At 42.1% G+C, this 18,756-nt stretch overlaps 3 protein-coding genes across 4 annotated transcripts; 1 reads left to right on the top strand and 2 right to left on the bottom strand.

Moving 5' to 3' along the window:
- Nucleotides 1-4,835: 4,835 nt before the first annotated feature.
- LOC122007394 lies at nt 4,836-5,738 on the bottom strand. Its single transcript, XM_042563262.1, has 2 exons — nt 5,551-5,738; nt 4,836-5,475 (listed from the first exon to the last, which is right to left on the bottom strand). Exons 1-2 carry the CDS (start codon nt 5,736-5,738, stop codon nt 4,836-4,838), a joined length of 828 nt encoding a protein of 275 aa, XP_042419196.1.
- Nucleotides 5,739-10,271: 4,533 nt separating this feature from the next.
- LOC122003476 lies at nt 10,272-11,871 on the bottom strand. Its single transcript, XM_042558585.1, has 5 exons — nt 11,778-11,871; nt 11,449-11,704; nt 11,162-11,373; nt 10,835-11,102; nt 10,272-10,764 (listed from the first exon to the last, which is right to left on the bottom strand). Exons 2-5 carry the CDS (start codon nt 11,701-11,703, stop codon nt 10,429-10,431), a joined length of 1,071 nt encoding a protein of 356 aa, XP_042414519.1. The 5' UTR covers nt 11,704; nt 11,778-11,871; the 3' UTR covers nt 10,272-10,428.
- Nucleotides 11,872-15,201: 3,330 nt separating this feature from the next.
- On the top strand, nt 15,202-17,310 carry LOC122005006 (U-box domain-containing protein 8-like). Of its 2 annotated transcripts, none has more exons than XM_042559899.1 (2): nt 15,202-16,502; nt 16,921-17,310. In XM_042559899.1, exon 1 carries the CDS (start codon nt 15,351-15,353, stop codon nt 16,464-16,466), a length of 1,116 nt encoding a protein of 371 aa, XP_042415833.1. In that variant the 5' UTR covers nt 15,202-15,350; the 3' UTR covers nt 16,467-16,502; nt 16,921-17,310. The 2 variants fall into 2 exon arrangements, with proteins under 2 accessions (XP_042415833.1, XP_042415834.1); XM_042559900.1 differs by lacking the exon at nt 16,921-17,310 and adding an exon at nt 16,638-16,906.
- The last annotated feature ends 1,446 nt before the right edge of the window (nt 17,311-18,756 follow it).

The following is an 18,756-nucleotide window of genomic DNA, read 5'->3' as shown; positions in this document are numbered from 1 at the left end:
TTCTACAATATCTCATTATCAATTCAACCAATTGATATACTGTAGATAAGAACCTACTACCCAAGGACATTATTATATTTATTCAATCGGCACTAGACTGAAATAAATATAATAACCAACTTTGTATTTTTTATTTATAATGAAATATGATACAATAATGTGCCCTTTACAATCATCTCATAATTGGTACTAAGGTTGATACTAACACAAGCCTACAAGAATATTTGCATTCTCAAGAGTTCGACACCCAGGTAGGAGACCGCTTCGTCACATCTGTGGCTTACGGTGTAGTAAGGGCGCTTCAACAGCTCAAGGAGCAAGGATACCTGCCTTCCGTTGCTCCTACAAATTTTCTAGACCATTGTCACATCGTTAAAGAGATGTCTGACGACGTGTTCGCTGAATTTAAATGATTTATGTATGAATCGTATGAACACTTTATTGTACTCTACTTAGTAGAGACGTCACGGCTTCTCCTTAGTCTTGACTCTTGACGCAATAAAGTTAGAGCTACTTTATCCTGAGCACAGGATCCTGTCCTGATCTAGTCTTAGCTTAGAAAAGATTCCTGAGTGTCCTAGACCCCAGTATCTCAACCTGGCAGTTTGTGCCCGACCTATCATATTTCCTTGATCTAAAGGCTTACAAAATATTAATTTTGGGTGTGATAAGGCTGGAGGTAGTTAGCACTCCAGAAACGATCTAGCTTCCTACCCTGAGCATCTTGCAAATAGTAGGCACCCGATGATAACCGTTTAACAATCTTATAAGGATCGTCCCACTGAGGTGCTAATTTTGTTACCTCCCCTATGGGCTTTATCCTCTTCCATACTAAGTCCTCTTCTCCGAAGAACCAGGGAACAACCCTTTTATCATAGTTCTGATGTATCCTTTGCCGATATGTTATTAAGCGGGCAGTCGTGCACTCGCGAGTTTCGTTGATCAAATCTAGTTTTGAGAGTCGTCGCTCGGCATTCCCTTCATCGTATAGCATTCTTCTGACTAAAGGCACCCCAACCTCGATGGGCACCACAGTCTCACTACCGTAGACTAGATGAAATGGTGTAAGCCTTGTGCTCTCCCAAGGGGTTGTGAAGTAGGTCCAGAGGATGCTGGGTAGCTCTTCTACCCAATCGCCTCCAACATAGTCCAGCTTGACCTTCAGTCCCCTAACAATCTCCCTATTGGTAACCTCGGTTTGCCCATTACTCTGAGGGTAAGCGACAGATGTGAAGGCCTATGTCTTACCGAACCCTTGACACCAGGCCTGAATTTTGCGTCCTTGGAATTATCTTCCGTTATTTGAAACCAGCTTGTGTGGTATCCCAAATCGACAAAGGATGCTCCTCCATAAAAATTGAATGACGGCTCCTTCAGTAATCCTAGCCAGAGCTTCTGCTTCTACCCATTTAGAGAAGTAATCTACCGCTATCAAAAGGAATCTCTTCTGCCCCGGCGCCATCGAGAATGATCCCACAATATCTATGCTCCATTGATCAAAGGGGCATGAGACTATTGAATTTTTAAATGTGTTGGTCGGCCGGTGGGTCAAATTCTGATGCTTTTGGCAGGATAAGCAAGTGTTCACCAACCTTTGAGCATCTTTCTACAAAGTGGGTCAGAAATACCTGGCCAGTAATACTTTCCGGGCTAGTGTCCTCCCTCCAGCGTGGTTGTCGCAGCATCCCTGATGTACTTCTTGCAAAGCATACTCTGCTTCTTCCATTCTTAAACATTTAAGCAGCAGTCGGGAGAATGCTCGCTTATACAACTGGTCCCCGATCAGGGTATACATATGAGCTCTTTTCCTTATCAACCTGGCTTCTTATGGGTCATCAGGATAGTTGTGTTGCTGAAGGTAAATAATCATCGGGGCTCTCCAATCGATTTGCTCCTTCATATTGTTCTACAGGTCTATCTGAGCTATCAAGAAGGTCTGAGCTATCGACCTATCCAACACCCAAGTGGTCAAAGAGCTAGCCATTTTGGCTAGTTCATCTGCCCCTTGATTATCTGCTCTAGGAATCTTAGTTATGGTGACCTCCTTAAAATGATCATTTATCTTCTCATATGCCTCTCGATATACTTGCAGCTTGTCACTATTGACTTCAAAGTTACCTGCGACTTGCTGAGCTACAAGTTGAGAGTCTGAGTAAACAACTACCCGAGCAGCTCCAACATGCCGAGCTGCTTGAAACCCGGCCAATAATGCTTCATACTCTGCCTCATTTTTGTAGCTCTGAAATTTAACCTGACCGCCAGCGACAAGATATCTTCCTGAGGGGAGATCAGGAGGATTCCAACTCCGCTTCCTTGCTAGATAAATGACCCGTCCACATAGATCCTCCAAGTTTCTTTTGAATCCGGTTAATGAACCTCCGTCAAAAAATTTGCTAGAGCCTGCGAGTTAATCGCAGTGCGAGGTTAATATTGTATGTCATACTCTCCCAACTCCGTGGGCCATTTGATGAGGCAACCTGCTACTTCTACATTAGTGAGGGTTTTACCTATAGTGTTGTTGGTTAGGACTGTGATGGGATGTGTTAGGAAATAGGGCCTCAAGCGTCGAGCCATGAGCACCAATCCGTAGACTAATTTTTCCAGGGCAATGTATTGGGACTCAGTCCCTTTTAATAAATGACTGAAGAAGTACACTGGCCGTTGTACATCATCGTGCTCCTTCACCAACACCGCCCCCATGGCCTCAAGGGTGGCTGACAGATAAACCCAAAGTGGCTCTCTCGCAGTAGGCTTGAACAGGGCGGGTAAAGTCTCCAGGTGCTTCTTTAATTCTTCAAAGGCCCGATTGCATTCCTTATCCCACTAGAACTTGGCAGCTCTCCTGAGTACTTTAAAGAAAGGTAGGGCTTTACCCGTAGATTGAGATATGAACCGAGATAGTGCTGTTATTCGACCCACTAGCTTATGAGCTTCCTTCAAGTTCTGAGACACCTTCATATCTCGCAAGGCTTGGATCTTCTCCGGCTTGACTTCGATCTCTCGCTCAGTGACGAGGCATCCCAATAACTTTCCTCCTCAAGCTCCAAACAAGCATTTCAGAGGATTCAACTTCAGCCCATACCGTCTCACAGTGCCGCATGTTTCTTCTATTTCGGCGATCAAATTTATAGTCAAAGTGGACTTGATGATTATGTCATTTATATAGACTTCCACATTACGTCCAATCTGGTCCCAGAAGATCTTGTCCATTATCCTTTGATAGGTGGCCTCGACGTTCCTTAATCCAAAAGGTATGACTGTATAACAGAAGGTACCATCTGTCGTGATGAAGCTCACCTTTTCTTGATCTTCTAGCGCCAACGGGATCTGGTGGTATCCTTGATAAGCATCAAGCATATAAATCTTTTCATAACCCGAGGTCGAATCTACCATCTGATTAATCCTTGGCAGCGGGTAGCAATCCTTAGGGCTGGCACAGTTGAGGCCCCGGAAGTCGTTGCAGACTCTCCACTTGTTGTTGGGTTTAGCTACGAGGACCACATTAGAGAGACAAGATGGGAATTGTACCTCTCTAATATGACCTGCTTTCCTGAGCTAATCTACCTCAGCTCGGATGATTTTATTTTACTCGACCGAGAAATTCCTCTTCTTCTGTTTGACCGGTCGGGAGTCAAGCAGAAGGTGCAATCTGTGCTCAACCACCTTGGGCTTGACCCCAGGCAGCTCCTCAGGGGACCAAGTGAAAACATCCTTGTTATGAGTCAAGCATTGAACCAGGTCCATCTTGACTTCAATAGGTAGGTCGTTGGATATGCGGGTGACACTCTCCGGGCATTCAAGATAGAGTTGTACCTCCTCCCATGGCATGAGTTCCTCTGTGATAGGCAGAGGCTCCTCCTGAATGACGTGGATCCCGCCATCTTGAGTTCGCTGAGCCTCGCGAGCCTCCACCTTCACCATATCAATGTAGCACCTACGAGAGACCAACTGCTCACCTCTAACTTCCCCAACCTGGTCCTCTATAGGGAATTTGATTTTCTAATGAAAGGTAGAGACTGCCGCCCGAAACTCATGTAATGTCGGTCTCCCCAAGATGACGTTGTACGAGGACGATGAATCCACCACTATGAAGGTGCTCCTCCTCATCCTCACCAAGGGCTCGCTATCCAAAGTTATGGCTAGCTTGATCTGACCCATGGGTCGTACCTCATTGCCTGTGAAGCCATATAGTGAGGTAGCCACGGGCTGGAGTTTGCTGACATCAATTTGCATGCTCTCAAATGCACTTTTGAATAGCACGTTGACGGAGCTTCCGGTATCCACGAAAACTCTAGCCATGCGACTGTTAGCGATGACTGCCTTTATTATCAGGGCATCGTCATGTGGGAGCTCCAGTCCTTACAGGTCTTGAGGCCCGAAGCTGATGATGGGCCCTGCGGCTTGCTCCCGACTGCATCCGACAACATGTATCTCCAAGCACCGTTCATGAGACTTTCGAGCCAGGGCAAAATCTCCATCTGTGGGTCCTCCTGAGATCATACCCATCTCGTGAATGACCGTATTTCCCTGGCTTCCCCAGGCTCCTGGTTGCGGCCAAGCTGTTAATTTCCTTGTCCAGCATTGTCGGGCTGAGGTCTGCCAGGCTGACCTACACCTGCCCCAACCTGTTGGTTGGCCAGTATCCTCTGCTAAGTCCTGGGCGTGATATCAAGCGTAGGTAAGCCCAACTCAGCGATGCGCCGAGAGTCTCGGGTGAACTGGAAGCAATCACTGGTGGTATGGGTGTGTGAGCGATGGTAAGTGCAGTAATGCAACCCCCATGGTCCAGGTCTTGGGGCTTGGACAACTGCTACACGTGGAGCCGGTCGGGGATCCTAACCGGGGCCGAAGGGTGGTCGGGCGTCTCGGGCACGCGGAAGAGGTTGAGCTAGGGGTTGAGGCGACCTTTTCTCTAGCTTGTTGGCAGGAGTAGGCGCTTTGTCTGCTTTGCGCTGAGCGACCTGAGCCTCTTCCACGTTGATATAGCTAGCGACCTTCCTAAGCATCTCGTCGAAGTTCTTCATGGGATCCCGAATGAGATCTCGGAAGAACTCCCCCTCTACTAGCCCATGAGAGAAGGCGCTCATCAGTATTTCAGAGGTGGCCAATGGAACGTCCTGAGCCACCTGGTTGAAGCGCTTGATATAACTTCGCAAAGGCTCGACAGACCCCTGCTTAAAAGCGAAGAGACAATGGTCTATTTTCTTGTACTTCCTGCTGTTAGCGAAGTGACGTAGGAAGATAGTTTTAAAATCATGGAAACAAGTGATGGACCCATTCGGTAATCCATCAAACCATTTCTGTGCCGAGCCAGAAAGAGTATTCAGAAACACTCGACACTTAATAGCGTCATTGTACTGATGTAACAACGCCGCGTTCCAGAACTTATGGAGATGGTCTTCCGGATCCTTACTGCCATCATATTCTCTTATGGCTGGGGGATTGTATCCCTTGGGTAGTTTCTCTTCTAGCACCCTTAAAGTGAAGGGCACTTGCTCATCAGGTTCTACTCGAGGCTCCTCCCAAAGAACTATAGCCTTCCCCTTCTACGAATCCCTAGGCGGGGAGCTCTTTGCCATAGAGGCCTGCGGTTGCTCTTTCTTATTATAACAGTCCGGGCCCTTGTGGTAGTAGTCCGGGGATGGTTCTCGGTAGAAAGCTGAGGGGAATTCCTCGGGTTGCTTCCTCTTAGACCCTCTGTCTGAAACGTAGGTCGGGTCCTTGGAAACAACGGGCATTTTGTATGGTCACGAGGCAATGGTCTGTTTTTCAGAAGCCGCTCTTCTCTTCACTTCCTTGAACAACTCGTACTCCCCTGCCGTCATGGTCACGTTGATTCATCTAGTATCCTCTATCTTCACATTCTGGAACAGGTGAAGCAATTTCCCACAGACAATGATAAATTGATCCTGTCCAAAATCTGAGTCAGACGAAGGACGGGGGAGCTGGTGCGAACGTTGACGGAGGGGCGACTGAGATGCCTTTCTCGTACATGCTTCCAAAAATAAACTCCCACGTGGTGCTGACGGATGACGAGGACTGCGCCGACGGTACTTGAGCTCTGTGCACACTCAGACAGGCACACGAGCATTAGAAGCCAGAAATGAGGGAAAAAGTCCCCAGAGCAGACCCTCCGACACTTAAGTTAGGTACTTTTTTCCCAGAAGAATAGTGTACGAAGAAGAAGAAAAGTAGAAGACAAGTGCGAATATGCGAGAGAGCGTACCTGCGTGAGGGAGAGGACCTCCCTTTTTATATGATAACGCGTACCTTATGGAGCCTGACTGATGTCAGAGAATGTCGGATATCAGGCCTTGCCGGGTGATGGAGGACACGTGGCATCCTCTTATAGCCTGAAGGAAGGTTCCATTCGTAGGTGACTACAGACCATTGAAATATTTCTTGACACTTGACAGTTATTCTCTGACAAGCGGTTATGATTCTCTGACCTCGTTGTCCTGTAGTGCTCTTCGTCCCGACCGGGAAGGAGTAGGATAGCCCGGGATGATCAGTCCGGTATAACCCCTGGTCTAGGCCTTGGGAGGCCGAGGCTGTCGAGAGATAGTCCCAGCGCTGGCCAAGAGTTGGCTGACCGAGAGCTTTAGCTTACTGGGTGTTGGTTAGTCCTAGGAAAACGTACCGGTTCTACTGTACAAAAATTTTTGTACAAGTGTCGAACCTTTCCTTAAATAACCTATTGTGTTCTTTAGAAGTTAAATTAGGAATCGCAGACGGAACTTAACATCATTGATTCCAAATTTAACTTATCTGTTCTTAATGGTTTAGATTTGAATCGCAAGCAGAACTTAACACTATTGATTCAAATCTACTTAAGTTATTAATTCCATAAATATTAATTTCCAAATTTGGCTTCCAGGACTGCATGGCGAGGCACATGACCTTCTTGGATATGGGAGCAACCACCACCGCCTAGGCAAAGCCTTTTAAGGAAAACTAATATTTATTTCCTTAAATAACTCTAGGTTAACCAAAAGGAACAATCGAATCATAAATTCGAAAAAGAAGAAAACACAAACTCGAAAAATAAATTCGATAAACTAGATCTAATTGCCTCTTATATTTAGAATTCTTACAAAGAAAATAACTAGTATAATGCGGAAGAAAAGTACTAGTTATACCTTCTCTTTGTAAGCTAATGACCTCGAGATCTTCTGCCGTATTCCTCGCCTCGCCTTGGACGTCGTGTGGGCGACGATCCTCCAAGATGAACATCACCCAAAAGCCTCCTCCTCTTCTTCTAAAATCCGCCCACCACCACCACCAAGGAGAAGAGAGCAAAGGGAAAGGGAGAAGGGAGAGGGCCGGCCACCAAGAGATCTCCAAGCAAGAGAATAAGAGTTGTATCTCATGAAGCCCCCTTCACCCCTTCTTTTTTATTACTTGCCCAAGGCAAATAAGGAAAAACCTTTTACAAAAAATAAAATCATCCAAGAGTTTTTCCTTTTTCCTTTTTATTTTTCCTTTTCTTTCCTCTTGATTGAATCAATCACCAATCAATGGTTGTGATCAATCCTATTTGGTTTAGGATTGTGTTTTGGCCGGCCCCTTGCTTGGGCACCAAGCAAGGTGGCCGGCCACCATATTTAGGAAAGAAAAATAATTTTTTATAAAATGAAAAAACTCTTATAAAATTTTACATTCTCTCTTTCCTAAAGTTAAAAAAAGAAAGTTCTAAAAAATTAAAACCATGTTTTAAAATTTAAAACTTCTCTAACAAAATTTTCTTTTTTAACATGATGATAGAAAATTTTAATTTTAAAACTTATCTCCCTTTTTTTCTTAAACCATGAGGATGGTTAAAAAGGAAAGTTTTAAAACTTTTAAAACTCTCTATTAAAACATGTGGCCTAATTCAAATAAGGATAGTTTTAAAAATTAAAATCTCTCTTTTAAATCTTATAGTTTTCTACAAAGAGAAGATTTTAAAAATTCAAAACACCCCTCCTATTTGAAATAATTATGGACGGCCCCTTCATGCTTGGTCACCAAGCAAAGGGTCGACCCCTATAAAGAGGATGTGGCCGGCCCTTGCTTGGTCACCAAGCATTGGACCGACCCACTTCTTGGACACCAAGAAGAGCCTTACATTTGGATGGACTTGAGGCTGTAATGAGGCTACGACAGGGACCTAGAGGAGAAATTGGTTTTGGCCTTCCGATGAGCTTGAGTATCCCGTGTTCGCCCCGAACACACAACTCAAGTTCATCGATAATAACTCATTCCACTAGAGAGTTATTATCGCACTACCGCACCAATCTCAAATTATATTATGGGCTCCTACTTATCATGAGTGTGTTAGTCTCCCTGTGTTTAAGATTACGAATGTCCACTAATTAAGTAAGTTACTGACAACTCACTTAATTAATATCTAGCTCCAAGAGTAGACCACTCAACTTCATTATCATGTCGGACTAGGTCCACCTGCATGGTTTAACATGACAATCCTTATGAGCTCCTCTTGGGGACATTCTCAACCTATATAACTAGGACACAGATTCTTTCTATAATCAACAACACATACTATAAGTAATATCATTTCTCAACTTATCGGGCATATTGATTTATCGAGCTAAACTCACCCTTTAATAAGTCAAAGAAATAAATATTAAATATATGTGCTTGTTATTATATTAGAATTAAGAGCACACACTTCCATAATAACTAAGGTCTAGTTCTTTTACTAAGTTAGTACAAAAAGAACTTACCAAAATGGTCATACTCAATACACTTAAAGTGTATCAGTATAATTTATTAGTCAAGATAAACTAATACTTAATTACACTACGACTATTCTAATGGTTTATTCCTTTCCATCTTAGTCGTGAACAACTGTTTATAATTTATAGAGAACCGACAATATGATCTTCTGTGTGACACCACACTCCATGTTATCTACTATATAAATTAATTGAACAATTACATTTAACAAATAAATGTACATATTGACCAATGTGATTCTTTTATTTCAACAAATAAATGTTTACAAAAGCTAGGCTTTTAGTATACACTCTAACATTCGGAGCATCCGGTTTACGTGTCTCCGAGCCGTGAGGGCCCAACCCATCAAGTCCTGGTCAGGTGTCATCCAATTGCCTACCCAAGTGTTTCAGGTCTGAAATCCTGGTCTGTTGGAACCCGACCGGGAATTAGGTTACTGACATCGTTCCCAACCTATTGACTGTCATGTCTCCTTGACTTCTGACTACCACGCCCCCTTGACTTCTGACTGCTACATCCCCTGGACTTCTGACTGTCACGCCCTCTTGACTTCTGACTGTCCCGTTCCCTTAACTTCTGTCTGTCATATCTTTATCAGACCCTATTATCATGCACCATATCATCATTATTTCAAGTACAAATAAAACATAGCTAATCATCATCGCTAATATGTATAAAATCAAAATATTGTTTTATCTCTTCTATTGGATCTTTCAACTTAGTTAAATTTTTAAACTGAGAAACTCTCTCCTCCATGAGTTTGAACTTAATTTTCACTAGATGTCTAAGAAGTGGGTATTGATTTTTTATACAGGTGAGCCAGAAAAGCTCTTTCTACCTCTTCTCTATTCTTGAAAGACTAATGTATAGCACTCTCAAAACCATTAAGTTTACTAAATGCTTCTACTCACATGTCATGAACACCCTGTTCATGTCCAATAAAGATAACACACATTTTTTCTATATTAAAAATAATATTTAAAATATTGTATAAGCAAAAGATTAGAATGAGAGGAAATTACGATTTAAAATGAAATAATTTACCCTTCAATGATATAAAGAAATGTTATTTATAAGTTTTCTATAAATTATACAACCAAAAGAATAAAATTATCAAAAGAAGAAAAAAAACATATTACTAATGATTATATGAAAACTTATTTTAAATTATTTTCAACAAATTACTCATCCATAACACTTACATGTGAGATGAAGTGAAACCCTACATATCATCATATAACCATAAACATTCTAAATTAAATAGACATAAAACTATAAAAGAAATAAATCAATTTGTATAAACTATAGATTGACGCATACACATATAAGAAAACAGAATTTTGGATAACAATATCAATAACCTGACGATTGTCAAATTGAGTCCTCAAGTAAATATGTTATTCAGGAATTAAACTACAATCACCATGATACGACCTCGACCTCGACCTCAATTTCATCGTGCCCTATATCGCAATTTTAATTTTATATTATGTTAAAAGCATCCTTACAAAACGATTGGAACGTTCAGTTAATTGAAGTGGCAAGTGCGACGTCAAACGAAGCATGAAATTAATATTGTCTGCTCCTCCACAGACCATTTGACACCTCACCAACCGTTCATTATTTCGACTAAACACACAAGTCCATGAAAGGTCATATCATCATATGACCTAACAATAATGCTAAAATTTATTTCTTATGAATCGGATTCCGCTCCCCGGAGTAATCGTGACGAATTAGAAGTTCTTCGAGTATTTTGCGATGCCAATGCTCCTCGTAGAAGAATAAGTGCCCAGCCTCAGGATCCTCATGATAATGTATCCAAGGCAGCCTCTTCGCGATGTAGCGTTGCACCTCCTTCTGAACGATCTTATCTTCACTGCCCTGCCAAATGTGGACGGAGCCGTCGTTGTTAGGGAAGGGATCGACGATATCCGTGGGATCGAATTCCCAGTTGCTGAAGACGACCATTACATCCCGGTAGGCGGATTCAAAGGCACCTTGTTGCCTTGCTATCTTCTTGAACTGTAAAAGCACGCGACCTGTTAAAAAGCTAGAAATGGAAAATGATGATTTAACTCGAGGAACAGCTTACTCCAGTTATTTGTTCTTCCTTGTTGGCTCTCTCTCTGATTTTCTTGTCCTCTTCAGATAACACGATCGGGTTTCCTGTGGAAACAGCAGAAGCATCGAACCATTTCTGAGTCATCCAACCATGGAAAAAGAATGGCAGATAGTGCGCGATTCGAAACGCCCATCGATCCTGTTTCGCCAATTTGCCGTATGCCTCTGCCGCTGTCTCGGCAGGGAGAGACCGCCACCAGTAGTTGATCGCCGGCACAACAAGCGCTACTCCTCGTAATCTGATAAAGAACACGTTGAGTGCACGAAGATTGATCAAAAGGAGGCGAGTTTCGCTTGCCTGTGCGGTATGTAGGAGAGGCAGCTCCATGCAGCATAAGCCCCCATGGAAATTCCGACCAGGTAAAACTTGTCCCCGATCTCCAGCTTATCCGCGAGTTCCTCGATGTCGAATGCCTCGCTTTTGACACTGCGCTTTGGATTCGGATCGCTCTCGCCGTACCCTGCTCGATCGAATGTCAACAAATAGATCCCCAGTTCAACTAACAACTCCTGAAACAAGTCACAAAAAAAAAGATCAGGGGAGGGTCATCGAATCACTACTACGGTGGTCTCTGGTTTTCTCACTTGGGATGCAGGGAACGAGTCTCTGGTTGAATCAAAGCCATGGACAGCGATGATCTTGTATTTAGCCTCGTCCTTGCTTGCCCCTGATTCCTTGTAGGCGAGGTGCCTTCCATCGTTAAGCACAATCCTGGGAGCGGTGACAGGCGGAGCCAGCGGTCGGCCACAGATCCTTGGAGGGGGAGGTTGAACAAAGTCCTTGTAAACCCAGGCGGCAAAACCAAGCAGCAAGGCTACTGCTACTCTGGCGTATAACATCCTGCAACAAAGAGATCAGTGAATCAGAGTGAATCTGGAGGGAGAGGGATAGCACCAGGAACTGGAGAAATCACCTGGAGGATAATGTGCATTGAATTCAGATGTCCCTACAAGTAGAGTTGCTTTTGGCAAGTGTGCCATGACTGTCCTTTCTTGAACCAGTAATTTGAACAACCAGCTGTTTGTGTAAACGTATATGGTAAGCCTTTTGTGGTCCAGTCAGACTCGACATGGTTCAGGCTGCACTTGATTCGATCTACATGGATTTGCTTAGTTGGTGATGAGTTTATATATTAGAGACTAATTATCGTGGTAAATTGCCCCTTTCCAGTCGTTTTTTATTCTGATGACGTCTCTAATTCTTCCAAAACTCTTGCACAATCGCGTGAGATATCTTTCTTCCTCGAATGTTCATAGCCAGGCTTATTCGGGTTTATTGACTGAGCCCAATGTCTCACCTTATTGATAATGAGGATAGCACGCCTCGATTAGTTTCATTTACTGGGCTCAATGTCTCGCCTTATATAATAATGAGGACAGATTAGATATACCATAGTCTCACGTTTTCTCTACTGTCCAAATAAAATTAGGAGATGATTGATTGATTGATCGATCGCTAATAGTGAAAAGGTTTTTGATGGGATGGTTGGACTGTCTGGTTTGCTTCTTGTCAAAAGCGCATTTGTCTTGGAGCTTTGCTCTTTTACCAGTAGAGCTGTCTATTTAGATCGATCGGGTTCGTCAAAATTGATTCGTCCCATTAAATAATTTAAATAAGTCACATTGAAATTTTAATTTTTTACCGAATCTAATAAATAAGATTTTAAAATATCTAAATCATGTAATATAATTCTAAATTTATCAAATCATGTAATCACTTCTCGTTTTATTGTCTATCTTAAATCAATTCAACTAGAAAAAAAAAACAGTTGAATAAATTTTATTTTATTTGAAAAATTCATCTGTCAATTTCGATCAAAATCGATTGATGGATCTAGTGATCTTGGAATGATATGAAATCAATTTATATGTATTTGTCTAGTTCTCTTGATTATAAAAATACTATCAAACGTCAATTTGACCCAATATATTGAGAACAGTGATTTTTTTTAAATACAAATATATTCAAAAAACTAATTCATATTTAAAAAATTATTGCTCTCATTATATTCGATCAAATTGATGTTTGATCGTATTTTTATAATCGGGAAAACTAGACAAACAAATAAGAACTAATTTCATGTCATTTCGAGGTCTCTATGTCCATCAATCGATTTTGGCCGAAACCGACTGCTGGACTTGGAGACCTCGAAATGACATGAAATTAGTTTATATATGTTCGTCTAGTTTTCCTGATTATAAAAATGCTATCAAACATCAATTTGATCCAATATATTAAGAGCAATAATTTTTTAAATATAAATATATTTAAAAAATTAATTCATAATTAAAAAATCATTGTTTTCAATATATTTGGCTAAATTGATGTTTGAGAGAATTGATATACTCATAAGAACTAGAAGAACTCATAAGAACTAGAAGAACTCATAAGATCTAGTTTCACTTCCATTCCGAGCACTTTAGGTTTATTAACCGATTTTTATCGAATGAACCTACATTGATTTTATTTAGGTTCATTTGGCCATAGTTTAAAAAAACAATCACTGCTCTCAATATATTACGTCAATTGATATTTGATAGTATTTTTATAATTAGGATAACTAGACGAGCATATAAAAACTAGTTTCATGTCCTTTCAAGGTCTCTAGATATATTAGTCGATTTCGGTCGAATATACAGGAGAACTCGACCAAGCTTCAATATACAACACTCATACGATCATATGCGCTTTCGATTCAACTTCTAAACAGTCCGGCTTCCTACTACAACTCCACTGTGGCGCTGCCACGCTCATCTACTGCTAAGAAGCCTCCCAAACACTGAGCTCGAGCAGACCAACTTCGAAAAAAGTGTTCAGTAACTTTAAATTCTGTACTTAAGTTTTATAAAAGGACAAGTGTAGTGTATTACACTTGTTCCGACTTTCTCTGTACTTGATTTCTTTTTTCGTCGGTTCCGGAAGAGGTATTTTAGTGAATTACCTATCGATAGATCCACGAAACTTGGATTTTGGAATAGGAGTTATCGAAAGCTCCAAACTAAGTAAACCGACCGTGTTTAATTCTGAATTCATACTTGTATTTTTTTGTGTCTTCTGCTGCGTGTACTTTACTTTTTAAAATCGAAAAGAACGAGTTTTTCAAAATCACATGATTCACCCCCTTCTCCTCTCTCACGTGTTACTTGATCTAACAAATAGGACTATTGATTTCCTCTTAATCACATGGCACCCTCCAAATTCCTCGCATATCAAATTCTAACTTGGTGAAAAATGAAAGTCGATATGTGCATGATCTAATCCATTGTCGATCCAAAGCTTGCCCGCCCTATTATCTTCTTTTTCATATATAAGAAATGCTAAACCATACTAACCTACTTCTTATGAAAACTTGGAATTAGTAAGGGTGGTTCCAGGGCTTAGCGTAGACGGTGAGCGCATGATATCCCTGGCATAATGACTAGGGGTCGATTCTCATGAATTAACGATCTAGGATTTATCCCACCATGTGTCTATGATCTGTGTACCTATATATACCTCCCTTCATATACATGAAACCAACATTAAAAGAACCGTTAAGATAACGGATCTATCTATATAATTAGTAAGGGCTCTCAGGACCTAGTTAAAGACCCCATATAGGCCTAAACCAAGAAATATTCAAAAATAAAAAATAAAAAAAATCTCAAGATTTTCTTAATGACTCATATTTCCCACTCAAACCACTAAATTACTGCAATAAATCAAATATGACCACAGATAGTTTTAGGCGATGAAGAAAGGGACGGAAAAGAAAAACATGCATTTTTCTTAGTTGTGAATTTTTCTTCTTTCAAGACTTGCTATTATTGAATAATTAAAAAAACCTTTTAAATCTCCAAACCAGGATAAAAGGCAGCCCATATTATTATTATTATTATTATTTTTATCAAATATCAAAGCAATACAAAAATAAAGGGACAGAAAAAGGAAAAACAAAAACAAAAGTAGATGGTCGCTTTAAATACAAGCCTTCTCGTGGACCTAACGGCTATAATTTTTAATTACTTTAATTTAATCCCTTCCCTTTGGGAAAGGCACGCATCTTTGGGGGCAGATCCGGTCCGCAAAGACTACTGCGCTCGTGTGCGAGCAACGGCCCGTGCCCGTTTCTTCTTTGAAGCGATCAGTGAATAGCATCATCATCGCCGCCTCACGCGGGCAATGGAATTTGATTTCGTAATTGAAGTGACATCGCACGAGTACGCAGGAACGATCATTATTTTAGTGCTCTCTTGGGCCGCTGATCTAAAACGATCCTTCTCGACTCTCCTGCGCCGAAGCCCATCGCGATGCCGTTACGTTGACCACCTGCCCCGGCATCATCTTATCTAATCGAACCTAAAACCACACAAATTCCACACGCTTTCGCCAACCCACCGCAACATCTGTGGTCATTTCGTACCATCCAAATTCATCTCTGCTCTCCAATCCATGAAGTTGCAGGCTCCGGGTGGCCTGCGAGGAAGGTGAAGAGAGAGCGAGAGAGATGGAGGTGCAGTTACCGGATGACTTCCGGTGCCCAATTTCCCTGGAGGTGATGACGGATCCGGTGATTTTGTCCTCCGGCCACACCTTCGATCGCGCTTCCATCCAGCGTTGGCTCGACGTCGGTAACCGTACCTGCCCGGTCACTAAACTACCCCTCCCTCCCTCCCCTTCCCTCACCCCCAACTACGCCCTTCGGAGCCTCATCTCTTCCTACCTCGCTCGCCGACCCTCCGCCGCCTCCTCGTCCGATGGCCACCTCGACTCACTTCTTCTCGCTCGCTTCTCCTTCCCCTCCGACGCGCCTACTCTCTCCGCCGTCCTGCGCCTCGCGCAGCGAGGCGGCGCCGCCTCGCGCCGGCTCGTAGCCGACTCCGGCGCCATCTCCGTCCTCATCCGCCACGCCGACGTCGCCGACCGCTCCGACCTCCAGCACCTGGCCCTCCGCGCCCTCCTCCACATCTCGCTCGACGGGGACCACGCCCGCCTCGGCCTCCTCGCCGAGGGCGCCCTCGACCCCGTCGTCTCGGCCCTCCGCGGCGACCCTGCCGCGGCTCTCGCCGCCACCCTCCTCACCAGCCTCTCGATCATCGACGTCAACAAGGCCACGATCGGAGCACACCCTGCCTCGATCCCCCGCCTAGCGGCGCTGCTCAGCGACGGTGACGAGCGGCAGCGGAGGGAAGCCGCCACGGCTCTATACGAGCTGTGTAAGTTCGCCGAGAACCGGAGACGGGCTGTGCGAGCCGGTGCCGTGGCGCCTCTCGTCCGCTTCGCCGGGGAAGGATCGGAGAGGGCCGTGCGTGTCTTGGGTCTCCTCGCTAAATGCCGAGAGGGGAAGGATGAGATGAGGAAAAAGGCTGGATTCGTTAGGGTTTTAGCCGACGTCGTCAGAACAGGGAGCCCACGGGGCGTGGAGCACGCCCTCGTCGTGCTCAACTTGGTGTGCTCCGATAGCCAAGAGATGGCTTTCGAAGCCATCAAAGTAGGTGTTTTGGACCTCTGCTCTGTTTTGACCACTGACATGAATCAAAAGATTGGGAAGAATGCCATGGAATTAGCTCTCAGACTCGGAATTTTCTCCTCTCCCTGCACAATAACGAAAATAGGGCAGTGAAGCTACTTGATGGGTTGCTTTACTTGATACCTCAAGGTAAAAAAAATGAAGAAGCAATCTTTGATCATTTCTTTTGTCCTCTAGACTCCTTTCTTCTTAGTTTTGTAGTTCTCTTCGATAATAAATCCTGTTTATATGAAAATTGTTGTAACTTGTTATCTTGATCTTTAGTGTCTCAATGGAAATTCGATTTGATGCTAACCAGCAAGATTGCCATTACAAGTAGTTCTGCATCCGTTTCTTGTGAGAATGCATTTACTTGGTTTCTGAAGAGTAGAAATAGAATTCTTAGCCACTTTTTTCAAGTCATCGCAATTTAGAACTATTTATCATTTTATTATGATTCAAACTGTGTGATCTGATATTAAGTATGTTCAACTCAAATCAAAAGAACATGTTTAATATGTGTTTGATTTATTTCTTTGAGGTGTAAAGGAGATTGTTTGTTTTGCAGTGAAAACACTTCTGTAAAGATTTATCTAAGATGTTATATGGATGGATTGTACCAGTTACGGCTGGTGATTTGCTAGCATACAAATATGCATGTGCATTGTTGCCTTCAAATGCATGAAATTTAACTGGAGATCTGAAATTGGAATCAATAATGCATCCTCTGATGATCTTGTTGAAGCTGGGAATAGCAAATAGAACCTGTAGAAGCTGAATGCTGAACAAAAATATACAGGGAATGGACCACTCTGAAGTGTAGGGTTAATGGTGATTCCTGAGGCAAGGAATAGATAAATGATAAAGTAGGAAGGAGTAATTTAATGAAAGGGACATGACTGAGCTATGTTGGATCATACTTGATTCTTTAAGGTAAATGATTGCTGGTTTTTTCATGGCTGCCAAAGTGCCAATGATGCTACTGATTAATGACTATTAATACCAATTTGCTCAGCTCTAATAACTAGTTGAACGAACTCTTCTTCGAAGCTTGTTTCGGAATTCTGCGACAATGTTGAGGCGGATTTTTGGGTTCAAGAGAAATTCCAAAATATATGAAGGGCATATGATTAAACCATGTCATTGATGCCCTGGGTTTCCTGGCTAGAGTTGACACCCTAATATTTTATGATTAGGGAAAATATGCTGCATAAACTCTTCATACAATCAAAGTGTTACAAACGAATGTGAATTGGAATTGCTTAGGAACATGTATGAACGAATGGTTCAGTTTGAATGCTATGAAGTTATGGGGTTGTCCAAGTTAATGATGTGCTTGAACTTTGTTTTCAGGAATTGTTAAGCACTATGAAGGTGCGAGAAAGTGGTTCAGAATTCATTCTTGGGAATTAGATGTTGATCATTTGGTCAATTGGAATTTGAAATCTCTCTTGCGGGGAAACAAAAAGAGAGGAAGGAATTGAATTAATAAGAAAAAAAGCCCTCTCATTTTCAATAAGAAAAAATATTTGAATTAATAAGTGGGCAACACTTGCTGTTGTTGATTACTCCATCTAGACATAAATATTTCTTTGAAAAAAAAACAAAAAAGTGATATTATTTTCCTTTTCCAGAGGTCATATATTAATCCTATCTGAAAACGGGAGAGATAGCGCGTTGAATAGGTGATTGTACCATTAATTACGTGAAGACTTTGAATTAGAGAAAAAAGAATTTCTTCAACGTTAGCATCCAAAAAGCAGGAAAAGAGTTTTTGACGAAGACCCTCCAACGCTCAATTTAATACGATGTTCAAACAGACAAATGGAGAGAAGAATAGTATAATACGTGCGCGTAAGTAAGACTGCTATAAGGCATGCGTACCTTATCAATGGAAAGAATTCCTTTTATATACTACCTTTCATAACCTTCGCAATTAAGAGGTAGAAGAGAATGTTAGAGATGGTTGAGTAAGGGAAGATACAGCCAGGACGATGTACAGTAACCGCTCGAGGAATTTTTCGTTACCATATATGCACCTTTTTTGTCTTTTGTAACTTACACCATTAATAAGACAGTTGAAGAAATATGTTGTCATAAGTTGTTGGATGATGAAAAGTGTTATCACATTCGAAGAAGATTCTAGTGAATACTCATAAAACAATAAAAGATATTCTCTAACAAAACGGTTGTTATTCTGACAAGTTGTGATTCTCTAACCATATTGTCTGCTGAGTATATCTCGGTCGGATCTATAAACTAAATGGATGTATATTCGTTATTCCCTTAAACTATTCGATTATGCACTAAGTGGTGTTGGAGATCTGTTCTGGAAGTAATATGAAGTTAAATCTCCTAGGTCCATCGGTCCTTTGGAGTGAGAACATGAGAAATGAAAATTTGT

Source organism: Zingiber officinale, chromosome 7B (assembly GCF_018446385.1).
Source record: "Zingiber officinale cultivar Zhangliang chromosome 7B, Zo_v1.1, whole genome shotgun sequence".
NCBI classification, from domain to species: Eukaryota; Viridiplantae; Streptophyta; class Magnoliopsida; order Zingiberales; family Zingiberaceae; genus Zingiber; species Zingiber officinale.
This window is presented reverse-complemented; position numbering and strand designations above follow the sequence as displayed.

Coding starts and splice junctions, on each gene's coding strand:
- LOC122007394 (XM_042563262.1), bottom strand. CDS start 5,738: ATGCCCGTTGTTTCCAAGGACCCGACCTACGTTTCAGACAGAGGGTCT. Junction 5,476..5,550: donor AGCTCCCCGCCTAGGGATTC/GTAGAAGGGGAA, acceptor CTTCACTTTAAG/GGTGCTAGAAGAGAAACTAC.
- LOC122005006 (XM_042559899.1), top strand. CDS start 15,351: ATGGAGGTGCAGTTACCGGATGACTTCCGGTGCCCAATTTCCCTGGAG.
- LOC122003476 (XM_042558585.1), bottom strand. CDS start 11,703: ATGTTATACGCCAGAGTAGCAGTAGCCTTGCTGCTTGGTTTTGCCGCC. Junction 11,374..11,448: donor ACTCGTTCCCTGCATCCCAA/GTGAGAAAACCA, acceptor GACTTGTTTCAG/GAGTTGTTAGTTGAACTGGG. Junction 11,103..11,161: donor CTCTCCTACATACCGCACAG/GCAAGCGAAACT, acceptor GTTCTTTATCAG/ATTACGAGGAGTAGCGCTTG.